Here is a 24370-nt window from a genome sequence, read left to right on the forward strand (position 1 = left end):
TGGAGATGGATAACAGCTCTGGAGGCTAAGGTCTTCTCTGGGCTTCCCCTCAGACACCCGAGTCTCTCTGGCATCTGATCAGGAAGCCTAGTGGTTGACTCAGTGGAGGTATTCAGGGCATGTCCCACCTGTCATGTCATGTCTGGAGGCTTACATGTGTTTTTCTATGCTTCAATGCACCCTTCAATCCGGGGGGATTTCCAAACTAATGCTAAATGAATACCTCAAAGTCTGAGCCTGATGAAGAATTAGCATTAACAACATCTTGTACAAGGTGAGATTGTGTTAAGACGTCATCTTCATTCAAACACTTTTATCATCTGTATCGCTGTAAGAAGCAGGTAACACTAACACCAGTGTTTGCTAATGCTAACGCCAGTAAACACTAGTAAATCCAAGAACGCCTGAGGTAATCACATTGTGGGGATAAACAATGTTTTTACATTCGTCATCCGCTTTCCCAAAGTTGGACATCTTCGAGGTGAAGATCTAGACAGATTGTTGGATTAGCCTAAATAGTTGAGTATTTTAAGGCTTTGAATACAGCTTTGAATGTCTGATGGTGGCGCCTCCGTCCTTTCCCCTGAGTGCTACACCTAACACTCTTTTCTCCTCACTTTGCATGAGGCCCTCAGAAATGGCAGGAAGCGGCTGGCTCTCATTTGCCTGTCACATTAACTTGGCAACTCCTTTGGCCCGTTAACCGCGGTGATCCGCCCTAACAAATGGCCCCTTCATAAAGCACAAAGCCCCTTTCCTCCTCCGTCAGCCTCCTGGCTTCCATTCATTTATGCCTCTTTCTACAATGACCCTTTCTAACCTTCACTTCCTCTTTCAAGATCAACAGTCGCTTTCAATCTAAAGTAGCATCTCATTCAAATGAATCTGTATAAAACAGGACGCTATAAGAGATGCTCAAAGTGGTGAATCGTTAAAAGAACTAAAAAAGAGCAGTTTGTAGTTGAGGAGTTACTGCTTTTAAACAACACAATGGCAACATTAAGACTTCGTTTTCATCTTTTGAAGCTGTAATAGAAATTTTAATTTTGCGCGCTTGCAGAAGAAAAGACTTTTTCTGTTCCATTCGTTACTGAACTGAACAATCTCCCTCTGAAGTGGCTCTTTTGCTCTGCGTACTTAATTATCTCTGAGGACATCCTTTACTTCAGCTCCAGCTGATGGAGAAGGAATGAAGGCGGACTGTAATCATGTTCAATTAGCGCTCCTTCACAATTTAATTAAGCGATTTCACTGTACTAATTATTTATTTGTAGCAATTATTTGCTTTGCTGAGCTCATTAACCCTCACATTCACCTCCACGGCGAGAGAGGTTTCAGTTCCCTTAAATGCTTCATCACATAAAAACGGTTTTGTTTATGATTTTGGGTTTTTGTCCTGCAGGTCGCGTGTGTTTGTAGCACTGCAGAACTGGCTGAGGCCAGTAGTTACACAGTTATGTAGCGTGAATCATCCAAGTTGTGCATTGATCCTCCTCCACCTTGATGTTCCTTTGATGTAGCAGAGCAGCTTCTGATTGCATCGCTGGCTCCCAGCAACTCGTCAGTTTCAGTTTTGTTCCAACAGTGTTTTTCAACATGCGTTGTGTAACCTGGGCCTCAGCTCCTGAATGAGCCGATTCAGTATTGTTTCTGTCATTTTTTTGCGATCAAAGGCAGAAGAAAGGTTTCACATCACCAGTAAAAGTAGTGAATTACACAGCCCCAGTTTGGAAGCTCAGACACACTCCAGGCTCTTGTCTAATTTGAGCCCCTGCTCATGAGTGGGCTCTTGTGTCCAGCTGAGGCTGATGAAAGCTTCTCATCTTGAGGACAGGTCAGAGAATGGGGGCCCGGGCTCACTGCTATCAAAGAGACCTAAATGACCTCTGTTGGGTGAAGAAGCAGCACTCTCTGCCTCCACACAAGCTCCCTTTAATCTTCCATTGCTCTGCAAACACTTTGTTATCCGGCGACACACGGGAGGGGACAATCTTGTTTTTTTTCTGTTCTTTTATCACCTACTGGAGGAGATGCAAGAGACAAAGAAGACCAAAGAGGGTTTTATGAAGGCAGTGACATAAGATGTCTGACTTCACTGCATTATTATCCATTGAAGAGGTTCTTCTCTTCCAGTTCTACAACTCTCCCCCCTCCACCTCCACCATAGCTTCTGTGAAGCACCTAGAGACAGCGATGATTGTAACAATCACTTAGTCCGTGAAGTTGACTTTGATCATCTCATGTACACATGCGTAGAAACTGGTGCCCACAGTCGACGGAGCCACGCGGCAGGTAAACCTTCCATATTGCATCTCTCATCTCGCTCTCACGTACAGTCAGAAATCACAGCATCACAGCCAGCACCCCCACAAACGTGCAAATGAAGGCACTCACCACCTGCAGAAAAGGAGAGTAGGAGGCATGTGGGCGAGAGAGATGGGAGGGAAACAAAGCTTCATGGCACCGCGAGTCAAGAGTCAGAAAACTGCTCTCACACAGAATGCAAGTGATGCCCCGTCTCTACGGGACGACCAGTCGGACGTTTAATCATCTTGCTGGTCGTCGGCCTGACGACACTGATTTTATCTCCAAATCCTCTTACTGAAATTTCACCCAAGCACAAAGCCTTCCAAAGTCTTTTTGTCCTGAGGTGTGTGTGGGAGGGTGTGAAATGTTTCTGTGATTCAAGGGTGTGTGCGTGTGTGTCTGTGTGTGTGTGCGCGTGATCTCTCACCATTACCCCTGTCACCAGGCCTGAAACCACAAACCATCGTGTCTGGAATTAACACTAGTAACTCACAACCGTCTCTGTCGTTCTCTCACCTCTTTAGTTTGGATCTCGTCACTCCGTCACACTTCACTTGACACCTCTCATAGGATCATTTCCTAACTGTTCATCTGGTCCTGTTGTATTGGTTGAAAAGCATTTTCACTTTTATTGTCTGTGAGGTGAATGACTAAAATGGGACTGAAAATTTCCAAAAGTGTCAGAATTTTAGCAGGTGCCTTTTTAACCGTTCTGAGTCAGTGACTTGAGTAACTTGCTAATAATAACAAACACTAACATGTTTTTGGACAACTGAGCATGCTGGAACTGATCACTCCAGGGACCTGTTCTAAGCACAAGTGCTGTTTTCCTCTTTAAGCAGACGTGGAATCCAGACGCGTCCCCGGTGAGACGTGTCAGCCACAGAACAATGACACACTAACCAGAATGAGGTGAGTCAGAACATCCAGGCTGATTTAAAAGCCTCTAATCCTGGTTGACTTTAGACATTTTTGTAACGTGATGTCTTCTGCTCCTGTTTCCTGTTTTCTCTGTTGGTGCTGCTGCTCAGAGATCTACTGGATTGAAGGTTTACTGATATTTTAGCACCTGCACTGGATGTTTCTGCTACCAAAACACTGATGTGATCCTAGATTTACTGTTTCCACTCCTATAGACGTTGTTCCTCTTTTCTAACTGTTGCTCGGATTTACAGCCGTGCTTTAAGGTTTACACATACACTCTTTAAACAGTACCTATGTGATGACAGGCTGAGTTTAGGTCCATTTTCAAGGTTGGGGGAATGTTTGGTAGTTCCATTTTTTTTGCGTACTCTGATAGTATGTTTAAATGGCAATTGCTTTGAAATTCTAATGACAAGAAGTTGCTTTAAAGTTCTGAAGGCTCATTTATCCTCCTTTTACATAGAAAAATAGACGTGCAGATTACAACAGCCGCCCCCGCCCTCCTGGCCTGAGTGATGGCTTATTTTACTGTAACAGGAAAACCAGTGAGTCACTCTAATCTGCAGCAAACAAGAGCTCTTTCACAAGAAAACTGGACATTCTACAAAATTTTATTGGTTTATTAACAACTGTACATTTATTTTCAGTGCCAACAGCGTTTGCTACATACTTTGGTGTGATTCAGAGTGACTGGCACGCCTCACCCCTTTATTTTCTGGTGGGACATGCCGACGGGATCAGCAGCACAGTGTACAAACCCAAATCATTCAACATTAGAGCTGTGTAATTTCAGATTTAATGTTTTCTCTCCATCCTCAGGGACAATTATGTCTCTCTGCTTCTCCTGTTCATGACTGACCAAACATTCCAGGAATATTGATAAGATAGAAAAAGGGTTCCATTCCCTTGGATTAGGCCGGCTGTACTCAGGAAATTGTTTTCCATATTACGTCAAGTTTGCCAAAAGCACATTGTTCGTGCCTGTCTGCTGCCAACTGAGGTACAAGGGTTGGGTTAAACATTTCCTCATAAGCTAACAAGGCAAAACAAACAGGACAGACGAGGATGTACAGGTTTTTTTTTAAAAGTCTATTTATATACGAAGTAAATTTACATCCATCTCTCTTAATTGTAGAGTCTGACTCGGTCCCAGAGTGGTCCAAACCAGCCGCCGGTCTCCTGGTCAGGTAAGAGCACTGTGACAAAAGGCCACTTAAGTCTTCGGGATGTCCTGATTACACCATTTCAGCTCTTCCGTTGGACCTTTGAGGGGGGAAAAAAGCCTGGAGAATGTGCTTCAAGTGAAAACCTTTCTAAACTATGTTCCTCCACTCAAAGTTCAGTGGACCAAAAAAACAAATCACAAGTACACCCAGGACATGAAAATATATTGATTTTTTTCATATATATATAAAATGTCTTATTTAAGCCAATATGTACACTTTTCACAAGACACCTGGGTAGTGAGGGTCTCAGAAACGAAGCACCGCTTCAACTGTTGCACCCAAATAGTTTAGGAAAGGATTAGGAACGCACACAAAAATGTAACCCAAAAATAGACCTGCCGCAGCAAAAAGGATGAAAAAACATTCCAGCACAAACATCCTCAGACGAGTATCCACGTCAGTAACGTAGTCCACCAGTGAACAGCCTCACAGTTAATCTCCTCAGGTAAGAAGTGCTCTTCTCCTCTCTAGTAGATGACCTCATAGACGGTGGCCTTCTTGTCGCCAGATCCCGTCACGATGTATTTGTCATCGGCCGAGATGTCGCAGCTCAGGACCGAGGACGACTCCTTCGACTGCAGGGGGTAAAAACAACAGGAATCACTACATTTATCACCATTAGTTTGGAATAAAAGCTTCAACTGAAGGTCTGTTTGTATCGTTCCGTACCTGGAATATGCTGGCCCCATATGGAGTCCTCCATGCATTCAGCAGATTGTCTTTGCCCGTGCTCACAAACCATTTACCTGCCAACACAGTGGATGCAGGTAAACCAGACTGTTTTTAATTATTGTTACATAACCTCCTGATGACACATTCTCTTTAATTTAAAGCGTTATCAGCGGCTGAAAATCAGCTGTATATAATGGCAGCTAATTCCCGATCAATAGCCTACAAACCTTGAGAAAAGGGGCCATTAATGACCATAAAATTGCCATAATGAAGGCTACTCAAAGCCATTTCCACCCTTACAATTATTTAAATCAGCCTGATTAATTACCCAACTGACTAGCTGGCTAATGATTTCATTAGTGAGGCTGAAGGCTGAGCATCATTTAAATGAACCAGTTGTGTGGTGGCAGCCGCTGAAGCTGCTGGAGGGGATCCTGCATGGGGAAATTAATTCTGACAGATCTGGCTGAAGAGACAAAAACAAATCCTTCCCTATCGGAGTAAAACTTAAAGCCAGCTGATCGACACAGTACTGCAAAAAACCGAACGTTTGAGATGCAGCCGGGGGTGTCGGCATCGCCAGGGACAGGAGACTATCGGTGAATGTCTGCTGTGCGTCGCAGTGGTTGAGGACTCACCACAGTAGGCAAACTTGAGTGAGAGGACGCAGCTTTCGTGTAGGTGAAGCTGGTATTTGTCAGGTTTGGTGTGGTGGAGGACCTCCACGTTGCTGCTCTCCATGCCCACAGCCAGCCACTCTCCAGTGGGACAGTAGCCCAGTGAAAAGATCTGCAGTGGTCAGCACGTGTTAGCGGCATTTGAAGACTCTACGACGAGTCAAACGTGCAAAGATCCACCGTACCTGTGAGGTAAAGTCATGTTGCTGAAGCTGTCGGCCTTCCCTTAAATCCCAGGAGCGGACGGTGTTGTCCAGGCCTCCGGTCCACAGCTTGGTCCCATCATGGGATATGTCGATGCAGCTGGCTCCATCCGTGTGGCCCTGGAACTGCCTGAAGGACCCAAGTCAACAACGATCAGGAAAAGAGGACGAGGCTGCTTCATCTTTAATAAGAGAGGGGGGGAAACCCTGTTCTGACCTAACGAGGGTCTGGTTATGGAGGTCCCACACGGCGATGTTTCCGTCTGAGCAGCAGGAGAAGCACACCTTGGCGTCGGGGCTAATGGCAAGCGCGTAGCAGGCAGGGGCGGAGGAAGTGAGCTCCGCCTTTATGCGTGGCGTCTGCGAGGCCAGGTCCCAAATGGTCAGCGTGCTGGCCTCACCTCCCACGATGAGGGTGCGGCCGTCGGGCAGCAGCTTGCAGGAACGGATGTAGTTGTCCCTGTTCTGGAGGAGGAAAAACAGTCTGTAGGAGATCAGCAGCACACAGTTTTCCTGCTGCTTCACATTCCAGTGAAGATGTGAGTGTCAGTGTTAACTGATCCAGGCTGCAGCCAAGCAGACAGACAGATGTGCACGATTAAAACGGCTCTGATGGCTTCATGAGACCTGACTGCACTCTGGATGCACCTTAAGGGTGTCGGAGGCCATCCGGGTTGATGAAGCAGCAGCCTCAAAAAGAGAAATGGGAGACAGTTGGGGGAAGTAATGAGCTGAGTAATGGCAGACAGGGTTGGCCAATCAGAACATCATCACTCAACACCCCCCCGGCCCAAGTGGGACACTTGGGTCAATTATTCACGTCTGTCTGTGAGGGGCTCGGGGATGTGGAGTTAAGCTACATTTGATGTTTAGGAAAATCATACTGAAGGTTTGCACAAGCCTCTCTGTTGCTCTGATCACACAGCTGGACCAAACATCTGCAAACATACCAGGCAGTCCAGCTGGGACACCGGACTCTTGCTTCCTGGTTGGCTGATGTCCCAGATCTTCACGCAACCCTTGCCACCAGTGTAGACGTGACGCGTTGGGTTGCTGATGGTGACAGCGCACACCACTTCCCCGTGGCTCAGCGTATTTATCTGGCGAGCGTGGCGCGGGATGCCCGGGCCTATCAGTGCATCCGGAGGGAAGGGCACCGGCTGCATCTGTCCATCGGCGCTCACGTGAAAAGAATAGGCTCTGCAAAGGACACGAGGACGTAGACGCCATCAGGCTAAATCCAGTGGTTTCAGGTAAGATATGGATTAGTCCAAGACTCACGGTTTTCCTCCAGGAATGGACGTGAGGCTGGCTGGCAGACCCGGAGCTCTCATGTGAGGATGAGGGTCAAACCCCGCCTGCAGCAGCAACAACACAGATTCAAGAAACATCCTTGTAAAGATAAATTACACTATGTTAATATTCAAATTGAAAAATATGCCTCATTTATCAGCTAAAGCCCCGGGGAACTCTTGTACGATCACTCCCCGGCAAATCCCTGGAAAGGTACGAATCCAGCGAACACAGAGAAGCTTTACACAAGGCTAAAACATCCCACTTGCTAATGCTAATGAGAGCCTGGGAGATTTTCAAACACGGGACACATTTTGGGGGGCGAGCGTATTTTAAAATCCTTTAGAATGCAAACTAAGTCAGATCAAAGTACAGCAGCCGCGGTGCCTTTGTACTTTTCATTATGTACACAAGTTGCAGCCAGCTGAGCAGAGATGCTGATAATGAGTTCTAGAAATACGGCACAAATTTAAAGACTCGACAGCCTCGGAGATAACTTACAATTGGGGATCGTCCATATGCAGCAGCGGCTGCGGCGCTCATCTGTGGCGAGATGAGGCCGGGATAAACGCTCGGGCTGGTCAGTGAGCCGTTCATCTCATGATGACCCATCATAGCAAACGGGCTAGCGTAGGAGCCAGCGATGGACAGAGGAGTACGCAGAGCAGGAGCCGCTGCAGGAGAGACTTTGAGTTTACCAATCAAACGTTTCCCTTCCCTCTGAAGTCATAGGGTTCATACTGTAACAGTGAGGTGTACTTACTCAGTGCCTCCATACCAGGAGGTTTGCCCATCGTAAGAGGCCGCAGACCAGGAGTGGTGCTGGTTCCCGGGGTTGGAGCCTCATTCCTTGGTGTAGGCGTGTTGGACTTTAGGCTCGGTGTGGACGACTTGTCATTCTAAAATAGAGATGTGCTTTCACTTGTTTTGTGTGACGTCAGTGACAGAATACACGTAACCACAGCACAAATCATTGTTTGTGCTCGGCTTAAAAATAAATGAATAAATCCGGTGACTCAGAGTCCAACTAGCAGGAAAATCCAGACTGATAATCCAAGTGAACGACTCAAGGTTATCCATTCTAACACCGACACTTCATTACAGCCAGCCTGTGTGTGTGTGTGTGTGTGGTGGGGATAGAGGAATAAACCTTCACTGAGGAGTCAAGCCTGTTAAAAGTGGCTCGACAAGCAAGATGGTCACTCAAACACTTCTCTCATAATGAATCCATCTCTCCTTCAGTTCAGGGACTGGGGGTTTAGTCTGGTGACACACACTAATGAGGGCCAGAGAAGCTGGGTGTCATGGGAGGTGGGGTGTAGTGGAGTGGGCTATAAATCTGTCCTAATCCTCAGTGAAATGGTTTATGTAAAACAGATGCATGAGGATAGTTTTAGCCTGGTTAGAGCTGCAGAACTGAGAGAAAACTGAGGATGGATGGAGGGAAACAGACCGCAGCTTCCTTGCTGCTCTGGGTTGTTTACGCCCCTGACCTGAGAAGAAATTGCCTTTTATTGGTTCAGGCATAAAGAAGATTGAGAGGAGTGAACCTAAAGGTTTGATTTCCTGTGAGTGCACTTCCCCCTCTGCCCCTACAAGCCCTTTACAGTAGCTAACTGCTAAGTCGGCTGAATGTTAGACCTTCACACCGATGCCTGGTGTGACAAATGCTCTCCAGTCTGTCAGCTCCCTCTAACCTCCTTATTTTATCTTCAGCTTAGTCTCTCTGTGTGTCTGTCACACTCACGTGGGCGTGGTCCTTCGCCTTGGAGGACGGCGTGCTGCCCGAGGAAGCCACGGAGGCGGGGCTGTTGGGAGCCACATCTTTCTTCAGGACCCGTGATTTATCCAGTCCGTTTTCTGGAGGGGAGTGAGCGGGGCTGACTCGAGGGGTCGCTGGATCCTACAGGGTTAAACCAGACAGATGGAGTCAGAGAGCGTTGCTGAGCAAACAGACTGGAGGAAAGCCACTGGCATGTTCATGTAGGTCAAACAAAACAGGGGCCTCAAGTGCAAACACAGATAAATATACCCCTGCGTGCTGGTACTCTCCTTCACACACACACGCACGTACAGACACACACTTTTCATTCACCTGTCACTCCCCTTATTCTTTGTTTTCTTTGTCTTGCTTTACGCATGAAGGGTGAAAGAATTACAGCAAGAGAGCACACTCACAACACAACCAACATCACAGACGACCTGCTGGCAAAGCCATGAAAGGAGCCCAGGCGTCAACACACAATTAACAAAAGAGGGCCGTGTTTAGGTTTGCCGCAGGGTTCACATTAGGGAATGTGGTTGAGCAGCTCGCGCGGGTGCAGTCGTACCTCGTTGGAAACATCCACCACCAGGTCGTCGCTTTTGTCTCCGTCACTGTCCTGAAACGAAGAAGCGCAGGGGTCGGCTTATGGGAGGGGGGGGTTGGAAACAAACTGGACTCACTGGCAAATAAAAAGCACTCACATATCTGCTCATGCTGTCTTTGTCGTCCACTTTGCGTTTCTTGGGGTCGTGGTTGTAATCTGACGAGCCGCGGTGCTTCTCGCTGGCTGCCCGCAGGCTGTCGGACGGCGACACCGAGTTATTCTGCCAAACAAATGCAAGAAACCTCATTAGTCTCCAGTTACCTGCAATCTTTCTCAAATAGCTGTGCACGTTACTGAGCTGCACTGTAAAACTCCAGCTTCAGCAAGAATCAATCGAGCACAGCTTGTAATTTAAATGTCATCCAGCACCATCTAAATTCAAGATGGCGTGATATGGCGAAACTAATCATGTGACTGCGGGCTTTGTGTTTATGCCAGACATCAGTGAAGAGTCCCAGCCTGTCAGTTTTTGTCTCAGTGTTTTGGGACACAGGTCTGGCGGTTGCTATGGTGGGTAGTGGGAGAGCCAGCGTGTAGAGGGAAAAGTCTGGAAAGGTGTAAAAGCCATAACTAGCTTTCAGCAGAATTCACATCTAAAACCTCACCTGGAAACAATCTCAAAGCTAACGGAGCTTCTGCTCTTGGCGCTTCTCTCGGGAATGCTGGTACACACAATGAAAACTAGAGTGACCAGAACGATGAAAAACATCTCTATTTGGGGACTTAGCGGTTTACACACACAATTAAACACACCTAAGTTCACAAACAACTAGGATAATAAAAGTAAAGAAGCCTCAGAGGAAACCTGGACATGAAGACAGGGTGTGTTGCCAGCAGAGAAAAGAGCTGTGGAAGAGACAGAGTGAGAAAATGAGGGGAAAGGGGAGGAAAGATGACAAGAGAGCAAACTGGGAAAGGAACTTGGCAAGCAATGAGAGTGTAGCAGTGTGGCAATGAGTTCTCCCCACCAGTGGGAATGCCCGGGCAGGCTGGCACACTCTCAGAATCTGCAAACGGGGTTTTTGTAGTCGGAGCAGCGCTGGTGTTGTGAGGTAGCGCTGCCAAACAGGCTGACAGGCAATGAGGGAGGAGTGGGTGAGGCGAGCAAACCCTGAAGCCAGCCCACACTGACAGGCAGCTCAGCAAATCCCTGCCTTCATCACAAACAAAGATACTGTGAACCAGAGGGAGGGAGGAAGCCTGACTTTCTGGCTGCAACTGAAAGGAAGAGAGAGAACAGCAACAAAGAGCCTCGTCGAGCCGCTAACTGCGTCTGACAGACGAATCTACTGTCCTGTCTGCATCTGAACCTGCAACCTTCTGAGGTCTGTTTTAGACTCGGTAACAGTGCACTGGCCACAGCCTCACATATCAAATGACCCGAGACAAAAGGACAGACGGCATGTTTGAGAGACGCGGGAGCATCGGGGGAGATCGAGTGAGATGGTTTTTGGTCGCAGCTTGCCACCGTATGAGACGGGGGAAGAGTTCAGACATGAGTGGGCTCATTCATGAGGGAACTCAATCTGACCGAGCAGATCCGACAGAGCGTTACGACCCAGCTACCAGAGAGCTTCAACGTGAGAAGTAAAGGGAGATGGAAAGAGGGTGGAACAGCAGCAGGAATAACAAAGCAGTCAAAGGAAGATGGTGCATGCAAATGCAATGATTCAGGAATGACAGTCGTCATTAATCAACAGGAAATCTTCTCAACCCGCACAGGAAGAAAAGAACAAGTCAAAGTCAATTTTAATTGGCCTGAAATCAAAGATGGTAGCTGAATACTAATCCCTGCTTAGTGACTGGAGTCATTTTTCTCCTGGATTAGACGGCACTGACTGATTTGTCCAGACCGTGTTATTCGAGTTCAGTCAGGACAAAAATGTGTGTTCTCACACAGAGCGTGAGTGTGTGTGGAACACAGGGCTCCTGTCTGGGAGGGAAACTTTATCATAGTCAGACAGAGGTCAGGGAGCGTCAACGTACCGTACTGGACTCGCGTTCTTTCAGAGGAAGGGTCAGCGGCGAGTGGAAGGATGAGGGGCCAGCAAGAACAGAAATAAAGCTCAAATTAGTGTCAACACACCCATCAGATAACAGTAATGATATCACTCACTTAATAATGATCAAGCAGTCCGGCATAATTAATTAGCCTAACTCTGCAAGACGGAATCTTTAAGCCCCGATTTATTATCTATAACGGAAAGGCTCATTGATTAATTAAGCCTTTAATGAGGACAGTTTTGGCTTTTAGGTTGTGGAAGTTCAGCTGCTGTTGCTCCTCTGGTTCAGCACATTAGGCCATCAGGTCTGGAACCTTTAACCTCCCGATGCAGCGCATTTAGATTTTATTTGTGTTTCGAACCACATTGGTTAACCTAATTATCTCAGTTGCTTTGTAATCAATTATACCTAAATTATCTTTCTCTGCACCAGAAACGTGAGGTCAAAGGTCTCTCTTAGAGAATATAAAATACTGCTTTCTTTTTTTTTTTGCTTTCATGAGCTTTTCTTTTTTTAATAAATTGAAACATTTGTCTGTGACAAAAGCATCTGGCTGATTAAGCCAGTTTGTGGCAGGTGCAAAACACACTTCAGGGTGTGTGTGTGTGTGCGTGTGCGTGTTGGGCTCTGCTCCTCACCTCGGTGTTCCAGGTCATGGTGGTTCTTCTCATCTTTTACAGGCAGGTGGGCCTGGCTGCCGAGCGCGCCCAGTGCCAGCAGTCCGGAGCCAGCGCCCGTCACAGGAGGGAGGCCCGGTGGTTGCAGGCCTGAGGGGTGTGGGGGCAGCTGGACTGGGGGGCCGTGGGCAGCATGAGAGAGGTGCTGAGCCTGAAGCTGCTGCTGCTGTAAACAGACGCAGAGAGACGAGACAGAGGACAAGTGGGTCGGCTGGGAAGTGAATCCATGAATGACCGCACTTTACTCATGCGTTAGAAATGGCTTTGACAACATTCAGTTCAAGGCCAAACCATTTATGCATAATAGCAGGCTGACAGCGACCGCCAACATGCCGATCCAGTTCACCCACTGAGGGGAAAGACAGATTCTTTTCATGGCTCCATCTGTGGTTCAGTGTCAGACTGCTGGACGTTCATTTTTAAAACATTCGATCACTTTACCTCCATTTTGCCAATTTAAAAAGGACAAATCTTCAACTTCACCCTTTTTATGTTCCAACAGCCATGTTAAAGACAGGTTATTCCTTACCCAAGGCCAAACTGACTTAATTAAAACTTGCAAACACAGTAATAAAAGGACAGGAGAGGTTTTGCAAACCACACACCTGCTGCTCTTTCACTGAAATTCTCACCATTTTCTCACCTCTAAAGTTATTTGCAGCTTCGCTCACCCTCTCACACGGTGCTCCAGCAGCAGTTGGTACACTCACAAATCAATAAGTCTTCACTCAAACCTTCAAAACCTTTCTGGAAAACCAAGCAATCATGCCCACTCCTTGAGCTAAATGCTGTTAACTTCACGCGTGTAGGCGCGCACGCACGCACACACACGCCTCCCAAGAGGCCACAGACATCTGTTACAGAGGTAGATAGACAGGAGTTAAACAGCCACTCAGACAAGAGGGAAGCAAGTGCTTTAAAACAAGGTTAAATAACACTCAGCACATCAATCAGCCGACTCCAAACGGATAAAAACATGACTGCTGTTCTGCAGGAGAGACACAACTGAACGAACCTCCAAACATTCAAGACAGCTGAAGCTTAAAGGTTCCAGTCGGTTCATTATGCAGAGCTGGACCCAAGATCACAACCAACAGAAGCTTTTGAGGGGCAGCAGTGCTAATCGCTATGATACTGATGTGCTGAGCAGCCTGTTTGTTATAGAGGGAAAACGGGCAAAAGGAGATAAAGGAGCAGCCAGAACAAGGAGGAAAAGACGGAAAAAATAACAAGAGGATAAAAAAAGGGGGATTGAGGCAGGAACGTCCCTATTGAGTGTGCCTAATGAGGAAGAGCGTGCAGGGATCATTATCAAGAAGTCTCATTAACGAGCTATGGTTGGAGAGAGAGAGTGGGGGGGGGGGGGATTCGCAGAAAATAAATTGCCTCCAATTCAATATTCATGGATAAAGAGTTGGCTTCCTTTCACACTTATCTTTTTTCATTATGTGTAAATGCCGGCGCAGCTCAGACAACTTCCACAGGAAACAGGCAATTAAAGTCAACTAGGCGAGGCTGCAGAAGCTACTGTCAGGTGGAACAAGAATCAACAGCACCAGCATGAACCAGCTGCCAGGCTGGCTCCAGAAACCTGGCAATGACCACGTCACCTACTGATCCTCCTCTTCACTCCTCCTCCTCCTCCTCCTCCTCCTCCTCACAACAAGGTAGACATTAGATCCACTCTCACAAGCCCTGACTGATCTGAATAATAAAGATAGAGCTGAGCGAACATTCACACACTGAATCATGCTTTTAGTCCTCATGAGGACATGTTAGAGAGGCAGTAACGTCCCTCAACACTGACCATGAAGGCTGGGAACACACTGTGAGGTGGCGGCTGCTGCTGCTGCTGCAGAAACGACAAAAGAAGAAACAACAACCCAAAAATTATTTTTGGATTATGTCTAAATTAGCAGTTTTTTCCAGTGCAGCTTGTTCTTTTCTGTCAGTGAACAGATCCCTGAAACTGATCCTCGTGCAAAGAACCTAGAAGTATAATGATTTCTCACATACAAAGAAACATATGCAGAGAGGGAATGGGTGTGTAAAAAGACCTAACTCAAATCAACAAAACAGTCAGTGCAGATCGAGTCTTACTGCTGGTGCTGTCTTGTTTTGGCCTCCAGTCACGCCTCTGCAATGCTTTCATAGATAGTGGGACTCCACCAACATGAAATGAGGTGTGTAAAAGGTGTCGGTGTGTGTCCTAACTCATATTTTTAATGGAACTGCTAGAGCATGAAGCTCTTTGGAAGTCACTTAATGATGCGACGTGCAGCAGCTCCACCTCCCTCACACTGTGGGGACAGAGAGATTGATCACCTACTGAGGCTTGGCCCCAATAATTAAAGGCTGGTTTTCATCTGTGTGTGTGTGTGTGTGTGTGTGTGTCCTGTCTGACCCTGCCCTTCCTTAATAAGGGCCGAATCACTCCTACAATGGACAGTCTCACTGGTCAGACAGGAGGGAGAAAAGGAAACAGGAAGTAATTACATTTAGAACCGGGGGTTGTACACCGGCCTCATTTACCTTAATAGAATTTCGATATTCGCCCCTTATTAGTGTTGACCCCCTAACCCCACCCACACACCACTGGGCCTTGCAAACCACTGACTAACCTCTGACACAGGGGGACCAATCAGATCCGTTCCAGTCTGAGCTGGTGAACTCAAAAGGCTTCTAAAGTGAAACCACATTAGAGACCAGAGGGTCGATTTTTCTAGAACATATCTGACTGAATATTAGACTTAATTAGACTTAATATTTCAGAGGTTCTGTTCAGTTTTAGCTGAAGTTGGTTCATTTCCATTGCCATGGTGTTGCCCTGACCTGACACTGCTACTGGGGCTGAGGTTGGAGGTAAGCTTGTTGGCTGGAACCTTTTATCTAATTAAAGTGAAAATGGAGCGTGTGCACCGTGACTACGTATCGTATGTACTATCCCTCAGTCTGAGGGAGACAAATCAGAGCCCTAAACACCTGCAGGTCAGCGTTTACCAGCCAGCAGAGAAATTACAGCAGTAAACAATTTAACATCATAGAAAACACGGCAAACTGAACTTAAAGCACAATAAACCACAGGAAGACGGGGCAAGTCTGCACAGGTGAGGAGTGGCTCAGGTGTATTCGCAGAGCACGCTCGTTTCAGTGCTACTGTGTTCCCGCTGCTGCTCAGTCTGTTGCAGCGTTGTCAGCTGACTTTAGAAATTCCCAGTTTAAGTGACCTCTGCCTTTCCGCCAACACACGTGCAGTCTTGCCCGTCGCCTTCCGTCAAATGTAGGAAGAAAAGGGGGGTATACACACAGTTAGAGGCAGATTGGGAAGTCCACGTACCCCGATGATAGCATTCAGCTCAGTCATGGTCACCTGCTTGGCTCGTTCAACAGCCTGAGCTACCTGCTGCTGATGCTGCAGGACACAAATACAGCATTAGTTTTACACACACACTCACACACACAGGTTTACTTACATAATCTGCTAATGGGCACTTTAGTTACACTCCATCTGCACATATTTACTTCCTATCAGCAGTCATTAATACATCTGCATGATCAGCATATTCAGGAAGTGATGCTAATGGAAGTCCCATTGGTTAAATATTTCTACACTCACCTCTTGTGACAAGAAGGGCATGATTTGAGCCAGAATCGCGTTGAGACGTTTGGCAATCTCCGTCTGTTGGGGGAGAAACGGAGAAAATGTCGGATAATCCATGAGAACGCTGTGAGGAAACGCCGTGTGTGCATTTGATTTTGCTGAATATGCGTGGCCACGTGTTGACCTTGTGTTATTCAAACAAGAGTATAATATTATCTGCTGTTGGGTCCTCAGGCAGCACACGGAGGACGGCGCTTTAATTAAACGTCGAGTCGTTATAAAAACGCATCTGGTTGTTCCTGCGAGCATCCACTCCAATGTTTGCTGCTCCCATCTGGACAGCTCATGCATTTCTTAACTAAAATCTGATTGCCTTATAACAAATTTACTTCCTCCCCTCTCCAGCCTCCATTTGACTGGGGCCTTATTTCATTAGGAGGCTGAAATATGCTAATACCATCTGGCTGGAGGGACCATAATGAGGCCCATATTTCATAATTACAGTGCACAGTGAGGAAGGTGGGGCAGGCAGAGGCAGACAGGTTAACTTTCCTGCCCGCATCTATCAGAGGCATCTCTGGTATCGACCACACGCTACGAGCCAGGACAGTAAGCTGATACTGCAGGGATGGAGGAGCATGGAGCACTTTACTGGGCAGCGTTAAGATAAATGGATCGCCTCCCGCAATCCAACGTCCCAGGACACCAGCCCAAACCCATTTCCTTTTCAGAAAGATGCACAGAAGGGATGAGAAAGCAGGAGGAGACAAAAGCCAGGACAGAAAAAGAGGCGCGTTGTTGTCGCGGGTGAGCTGTGAGGTGATTTGACACTAAGTTAATATAGTTTGACTGGACTGGGGAGGTGAACTAATTGATTCTGAGAGATTAGGGGTGGGGGCCCAGCAGGTGTGCACCAGTGAGATGAGGTCCTTCCTGCTGTTTCTGACGCTGCTGCATTCCACTTATTTCCCCCCTTAACCCTGTTTGACTGTGAGGGGATGGGGGGGTGGTGATGGGGGCTGCCAGAAGGCTTTTGCACAGCCCTTTGTGTCAGTCTTTTTTATGTGAGAGGAGGGGGAAGACAGGAAAATGAGAGAAAGAAAGAGGAGGAGGAGGACAGGCCTTTGCCGGCCTGTCAGAATTATCCCCCTCCACCCCCCCCCATCCGACCTTAGACACACTGTTTTCTCTCTCCATTCACTCCCCCCTCCAAACGCTTCTTCACACCCTCCCTGCTAATCTCCACTACTCTTCTCTGAGCCCTTCCTCCTCTTCCTCGCTCATCTTCCCCCTCTTCTGTTGCTGGGGCAACGCTATCTGGCAGGGCTGATCGTTATGTAAATTGGGCCGGGGCCATGACCAGAACAGCCTGTAAAATCATATTAGACGCAGCAAAGAGGCAGGTCATTAAATTGAATTTTCAGCCTGTCGATCTGATCGGCACAGGAAATTAATGAGGGATAACTGGGAGTGGGGAGGGAATTCACTGGGAGGGGGCACAGAGAGACGGAGCGAGCTCTGTGGAGACTCATAAACCATCATCATTAGCGGGGGCTGGATACAATGCCACACAGTAGGATTACAGTGTTTCACTATTACACTATGTCTGTGTAGCAGCCTGTGAGGAGGGAGGGGGCAACGGGGGGGCAGTAGGATGATGCAGGGAGTCAACAGTCGGCGAGAAGAGCAACATCGCCGATGCTCTCTTCAACCTGATTCCGTGGACGTGACAGGCGTCCGTCTGAAGTTAAAAATCCTTGTTTATTACACAGTCCTGCCTGGCCTAATTATGCCAGTACTGGTGTCCCACCATCACAAGGAGGACGTATGACTCATATGTCACAATCACAGCCCAACACTCCGCCGGCTGAATCGCTGCCATTATCAAACCATCTCTGTATTAGCACCACCTGTCTGAAGGCCAAACTGATAACACATCACATCAAATGAGTCATGGCTCTTAAACGACTCCCACTTTACTTTGGGCTACTATTTTCCGCGGCGCTTTTAGTGCCGCAGGCGGGCGCCGGGAAGATTTTGTCAGTTGAGGCCATTGAAAACGGGAGCCTTTCACAGCAGCGCCACAATTACAGGTACTCAGGGATGTGTAGTAGCAGCGGCGCTTGGAGAGACTCTCTCCACTGCATCCCTCTGTCAATGGTGTGTTGAAAGCCATTTGGCTATTTGTCTCTCCAGGCATTAGTCCCCGAGTGGAGCGTCTCTGACGAGGATTCAACTGGCGAGAAAAACAAGTGGCATACAAAACAGGAGGGGGGGGAGACGGCTGTTTGGGAATTATCTTCTGGGCCCGAGCAGAGGAAGAAAGAGGCACTTAGAGGCACCACGTTCATTACAAATGCATGAGGAATGTTTTGCCCCTCGTTCTGTTTTGGGCTTATCCACACTAAACTGAAGTGACACCCATTTCTGCAGGAGATCACATGTAAATGAGCAGATTACATCTGATCCGACTAAAGTTCAACAGGAGCTTATTCAAAGATTCATTAAATCAGACCCAAAATAACTATTCGTGTATCGGTGCCGTTTCAAAGCTCCCAGTCTGAGAAATGAAAATAAAATGTGTCTCGCAGCCTCCAATAACCTGGTCCACCTCCCCTGAGAGACTGTGTGTGTTCTTGTCAGTTTGTTTTGGCTTAGAGACCGGTTGGCCATCATCACCTTGGCAAACAATTCCAGGAATCCAGAATAAATTATTCATCTGCACGAGCTCTCCTTCTTCTCCCCATCCAGGAAACGGACACAACTTCTGATAGAGAACTTCCTCCTGTTTTTTACTCTCAATCCGCAGCGAGTGAGGAAACACACACGCGTAACACGCTGAGAAGAAAGTTGCATTCTTTTAAATGGTTCGGCTTAATTAGCAAACAGTGCTTCCTCTAAAATTTGGCTTTTGGTTTCTGTGAATACACAAAGTTTTTTGCTCTGGATTCTAACAAATTTCAATCAAACTTCCATGAAAATCCTGAATCCAGGAGTCCAACACAGTTCCAATAACAGGGAGCCCGTGTGTTTACTTCTCTCTGACGTCATCGTAAACACCCATTCAGCGGTGCTGATGGGATGGGGGGGGGTCATACATTATTCAGAGGGCTTCGGCAACTCCACACAGCATATTGATAAACACAAAAGGAGACGCACAGGAGAGGGCCAGTCGATTAACCCCTTTACCCTGAAGCCTGCCGCTCTCTTCCTGTCTCCATAACCCCCCCGACTCCCACCCTGGGCTTTGTCCACTGCCGGGAGTATCCGCCCACATCTCTGCCTCCACCATGCACTCCCTCAATCTCCCTGGCTGGTGATAAGACCCTGACAGAAGATGCCAAAGAATCCGGAGGAGGAGTAACAGGCAGCAATCTCCTTGATAAACAGAAAACACCTCAGCAGAACACACACGAACACACACACACACACACATTCTACAGAAAGTGCCTGTTATTGATGAATTGTGCTGTGTGATGCTGTTCCAGAGAAGCTAGCCTCCCTCTAATGCCATTAACCTTCCGGTTCTAAAGGGCCACGAAGCCTCCGCCCCACCTCTCCATCACGTTTTCTGCCTCCTGACAGCCTCTCATACATCATATCACACACCTAATGACACAGGGGTGACCCTTCACAGGTGGGTTAGAGGAATCAAAAGACTAGGATGTGAAGAGGTGACCCAGGAAGATATGGGGAGTGTAGAATCCACAAACAACTGAATCCAAACCTTCAACAAACCAACAAAAGACATCTGAAACGCTGCTGTGGAGATAGTTGATTCATATCTGCACACCCCCTCTCCTTCATGCTTCCAGTCCCATGAGCTGCCTCCTTGGGTGGTTGGGTGTGTGTGTGTGTGTGTGTGTGTGCGTGACTATTTCACTTCTTCCATCAGTGGAAGTCTTTCCACTGTGTGATGCCCAGTGCTGGGTGGCAGCTGAACTAATGAGCTCTTAACTCGCCTGGCACTGGAGATGCAGACGCAGACGAGCGGAGGCACATAACACACGTGCACACACACACACACATACACACACACACAAGGACAAAGCAAACAAAAACATGCCTCTCAGACTGTCTGCCAAATACTTCACTTTAATCTTATCAAACCATCCTCATCAGGCAGCGTGCCCTTCGTGTTGTTTAGCCTGTCAGCATTTTCACTACAGAAAGCCAGGATATATGTTTGTGTGTGTCTCCAGGAGCCATCTGAGGATGCAGGTAGAACCTAAGGTCAGGTGTGTTCGTGCACGCATGTGTCTGTCCCTCGACGACGACAACGCGAGGGTGTTTTGGTTGTACACAGATGTTCCTGATACGGCTACATACCTGTTTGTGCATCTCAATGTTGAGTCCATAGGACATCTCGTAGTACTGTCAAACAGAAGGAAGACCACAAAATTAGCTTTAAATATCACTTTAATTACACAGTTTTACTTGTGCCCTGAATGACAGAATACTGCACCACTAAAATCGGTCCTTTCCATAACCAAGACAAGTTAAATACATGTTGAACCTTTAAAGGAAACGCGTCTGCGTTTACTGAAGAGTTTGACAGTTTTGGGTGCGAGAGCGGCCAACCGGCGCCTGGCTGCTGTTTTTATTTACTTCAATGGAAGTGACATTCTTTTGAGCTAAAAACAAAGTCTACGGCTTCAAAAGCCCAGGAGGAAGCTAACGTCGGTACTGACAGCAAAAATTATCCGCTGTCGATTGCCAAAATCACACGAACCCTCCGGCAGAAAACCAGAGCCTGCTAACATGTTTGTGCCGTTTATCAGACACGTAGCAAACGGCTTCAGAGGAGGCCAGTCAAAGCAAGGCAGCGCAGCGCCGAAGACGAGCCGAGCGCATCAGGAGAGCCGCGTTCGGTGTTTAATGTCTGAAACATTCAAAGAACGCTCGCTATTTTTACTTCCAATTGTCATTTTGATGCTGGTGATTTCGCTTTGATGGTGGCTAAACTTTCCTGTCGGGGGAGCGTGAAATCCCTTCCAGCGTAAAGGCTTCCATGCCACTGTGTGCAGGCGACAGACACTTCTGTTACTGATTCACCTAATTGTCTGTAATAAAGACGGCGTTCTGAATCAATGACATCATTTTTATGTCTTCTTTTGTTTCGTCCTAAAGTTCTGATGACATGAAAGTAGCCTGAGCCTGGTTGTTATATGACTTAAATCAGGGCCTACCCTGTCTCCACAGCTGACCCCCCCCCCCCGCCTCCCCAGCTGTGAGACGTGTCTGAATGATCCCCCCGTTCACACTAGGAGGCTGGAGAGCAGGGCTAGAATACAGGAAACCCTCTGATTCATGCACAAAGCCGTCAGACCAGCCATTAACCCCCAGTGGGTCATGTTGGGCGTTTTATGGGCAGGAGGAGGAGGGTCATAAAGATGACCACAAGGCAATGGGGGGGGGGGGGAGGTCGTCACAGCCGACAATCAATTGTTGGACATTTGACCCCAGCTTGGGTTTCAACCACCCCGCCCTAACCTTCTGAGACGAAGGAAATCGCATTGTGGGCCGACAATAACCAAGTGGGAACAAATGCTAACACAGCCTTTGCAAAGACACTGGGTTGGGGGGGGGGGGGGCACCACCTGTGACTTTTCACCTGAGGCTACAGGGAGGGTGGAGCGGTAAATCTCATTCCTGTGTTACAATGACTGTTCTTACCATGACGTAGTGACGCTGCATCTCCGTCTTCTCATTGGCCAGTTTATCGTACTCCACTTTGAGGCTTTGGAGGGAAATAAACACACATTAGCCAATCGTTAATCAGAGGCAGATCCACGGTGTTAATTCTGCAGCTACAGAAAAGGAACAAAAACCAGAAGCTGCTTCCTCTTCCTGTTGGTTTCAAGAAGTGGCTGCTGTATACAGTCTTCCGACAGAGCTGGCTGTGGTCATTACCTGTGGTACTGGGCCTGCAGGAACTGAAACTCATCTTTGATCCTATCGCAGGACTCCGCCACCGTGAACTTGAAGCCAGGCTGGCCTGGCTGGTGAGGAGCCTGAAAGGTCATAGACACCACAGGTGAAAACAAGGCACCGCAGTCCCACTCAGAACCACACCTCCCGGGTCTCCTTTTGGACGATGGCTTGGTGATAAGCAAGCGATGATGAATCTGTGGAATTTGAAAGTGTACGGTCCAAAGAACACTGTGAACCTTCAACATCGTAACACCGAGGATTTAAGTCGGTTTACAGGAGGAGGTGAGGTTCTTCTTTCTGAGCTCTTATCTCACTGCCAACAAACACAATCTCCCGGTTTCTGCCCTGACAGCGTGCAGCGGCCTCAGCAGCACCATAAATAGTAAAAGGTGTGGGTCAGCAGATCCTCCCTGACCAGCTAATTAAGCTACTCTGAAGGTTGGTGCGGCTGCATCGACGCACAAATGGTGACAAATCGGATACTTACCGGATGCCGGCCTTGGGGATACATGTCGTGTGGGTCACAGGAAAGAGTCTGGAATGTTTGGAGCCTCTCCGTAATCCCGGCGATGGTGCGGTAAATCACCACCACCCCTCCGAACCGTGCGCAGGATGGCGGCTGACAAAGCCTCTCTATAGCCCGGGAGGTGAAAACTCACAGCTCGGCTGCAGGATGTCTCCGATTGTCGGCCTTTTCTTTGTGCCTACACGCGCACGCACGCACAGAGAGAGAGAGAGAGAGCGAGAGAAAACGGGTCACAACTGAGGAAGAGTAGCTTAAATACGCACCGACCGAAGTGGCTGCAGAATAAAAGCTTTCTAAACTTAAACCAGACCGGATTATTCCCTAATTAATGGGATAACACAGCCCTAGCCATGTCGCCCCTTTAGAACATCACAGCTGTGAAACATCCAGCTAGTTCCTCTCGATTTGCGCCATAAATGAAACAAGACGTCCAGCCAAACCCTGATCTGATCCGAAGTGTGGAATAAATCCCAAAGTTGGTACTTTTGATCACACCTGCAGACGACATGCTCCTTTGCTTCCGCCCTGGTTCGAACCGGGGTGATTTAAGGGAACCAAACACACCGGGGCGGTTCGTTTCAGTGGTCCGGGACCACGAAACGAGACGCTGCCGCTGCTGCTGCCAGCGAGCCGCGCCGCCACCGCCACCACCCGCCTTGTTAGCGGCTCTGCCCGCGTCGCCCCTTCTTACCTTTGTCTGCAGCGACTCCTTCGCTCGTTTCTGCACAGGTGGGGAAAAATAGAACATCCAAATAAAAATAAAAAACCATATATATTAGATCCGTATCGTGGAAGGTCGCGGCTGCACTGCGAGGGTGGAAATATCCGTCGTCTTGGCAGTTTAACGTACACTTCTCCTCCTCTCCCCCCACCGAGAGTGGTTCAGGAGCCCAGACGCACCGAGACAGAGAGCGGCTCTCCGTCCGCTCGGACGGTGCAAACCCCTCGACTGGGATCAGTTGTTGACCGCATGCAACTTCAAAGGAAGTCGAAATTAGATCCAGTGGTAGTAGTCGAATCCCCAGACGAGTCCAAGAAGTATCTTTGGGAGAGCGACCGGTTTTTTGTTTTGTCCTCCTTGTCTGTGGAGCGCTGGCTAGCTGAGGGAGAACCAGTTCCTCCGCTCACTGTACCACACACAGACTGGGTACTGACACGAGGACCCAACTGCCGAGAGAGGGTCGCGGACTGACCAATTGGGTTCTCCAAAGGAGTGTCGCGACAGCAGCCAATAGCGGCGGAGGATCCCCACGTGGGATGAAGGGTTAATGCCGTGCGCTGATTGGCCCCTGAAGTGTGACATCACATGTTCGCCATTTTGAATTTGGAGTGACATTCGCTGTGTTGAGCAGCCTTTTCAAAACAAAGGCAATAATTTATATATCCGCGCGTAATTTCAGAGTGGCTTGCAATTAGCGCGCACCTGTCAGTACAGTAATCAAAACTAAGGCCGTTCAAATGGTGTGCTGCCACAACAAAACAAAACAGACCGAAGTGAAATTCTATTTAGTTTTTTCTTTGCATCTCGGTGCAGAACTGTAAATGCATGCGTGCGCTTCTTGTGTTAATCCCACGTGAAAGTAATACAAACCAGGACGCTAAATTTAGTTTGAAACAGGAAGACAGCGTTTTATGCTTTCAATTAAGACTGGTAGATATGCCAACAAAAGCAAATAGGAACCCTTAGACATTGATTCAAGGCTGGGGGTGCGTAGAAGATGTGAATACAGCCTAATGTGAAACAGAGTGTCCTCACAGTGAATTGAACTGATCGACCTATTTCTAAGGAGACCTCAAGCATGTACAAGTTTCTATCTGCAGTACAAGGTGCGCCACAACACGTCTGCGCGTAAGGATATCAACCTATCGCGTGTTGCTTAGCGTGCGGCACCCCACGTGGGCTCTTCTCCTCCGCCTTACAGCTCGTTATCCAATAGGATTGCGTGTGTCTTGCTGT

General features: G+C 47.9%; 1 protein-coding gene and 1 long non-coding RNA gene across 18 annotated transcripts in view; one reads left to right on the forward strand and one right to left on the reverse strand.

Moving 5' to 3' along the window:
• LOC105417269 (uncharacterized) overlaps window positions 1-4418 on the forward strand; it is a 50298-nt gene extending 45880 nt beyond the window's left edge. The window contains exons 4-5 of the long non-coding RNA XR_003890421.1: window positions 3150-3219; window positions 4367-4418. This is a non-coding gene — a long non-coding RNA (uncharacterized lncRNA). The remainder of the gene's footprint in view (window positions 1-3149; window positions 3220-4366) is intronic.
• Window positions 3825-23586, reverse strand: tle3 (TLE family member 3, transcriptional corepressor). 17 transcript variants are annotated; one of them, XM_029845643.1, is made up of 22 exons: window positions 23105-23586; window positions 22375-22591; window positions 21867-21967; window positions 21630-21693; window positions 20283-20327; window positions 15969-16031; window positions 15690-15764; window positions 14160-14201; window positions 12314-12518; window positions 11658-11716; window positions 9769-9891; window positions 9633-9683; window positions 9050-9205; window positions 8066-8201; window positions 7804-7988; window positions 7291-7367; window positions 6960-7209; window positions 6227-6474; window positions 5992-6139; window positions 5768-5918; window positions 5127-5203; window positions 3825-5032 (listed from the first exon to the last, which is right to left on the reverse strand). In XM_029845643.1, the coding sequence occupies exons 2-22, from the start codon at window positions 22396-22398 to the stop codon at window positions 4925-4927; spliced, it is 2388 nt and encodes a 795-aa protein (XP_029701503.1). In that variant the 5' UTR covers window positions 22399-22591; window positions 23105-23586; the 3' UTR covers window positions 3825-4924.
• Window positions 23587-24370: the final 784 nt, after the last annotated feature.

This window comes from Takifugu rubripes, chromosome 13 (genome assembly GCF_901000725.2).
Source record: "Takifugu rubripes chromosome 13, fTakRub1.2, whole genome shotgun sequence".
NCBI lineage: Eukaryota > Metazoa > Chordata > Actinopteri > Tetraodontiformes > Tetraodontidae > Takifugu > Takifugu rubripes.

Coding starts and splice junctions, on each gene's coding strand:
- tle3 (XM_029845640.1), bottom strand. CDS start 22,398: ATGTATCCCCAAGGCCGGCATCCG. Junction 12,519..14,159: donor GTGTGTTCCCAGCCTTCATG/GTCAGTGTTGAG, acceptor GTCTGTTTACAG/CAGCAGCAGCTTCAGGCTCA. Junction 9,684..9,768: donor AAGACAGCATGAGCAGATAT/GTGAGTGCTTTT, acceptor TCTTCGTTTCAG/GACAGTGACGGAGACAAAAG.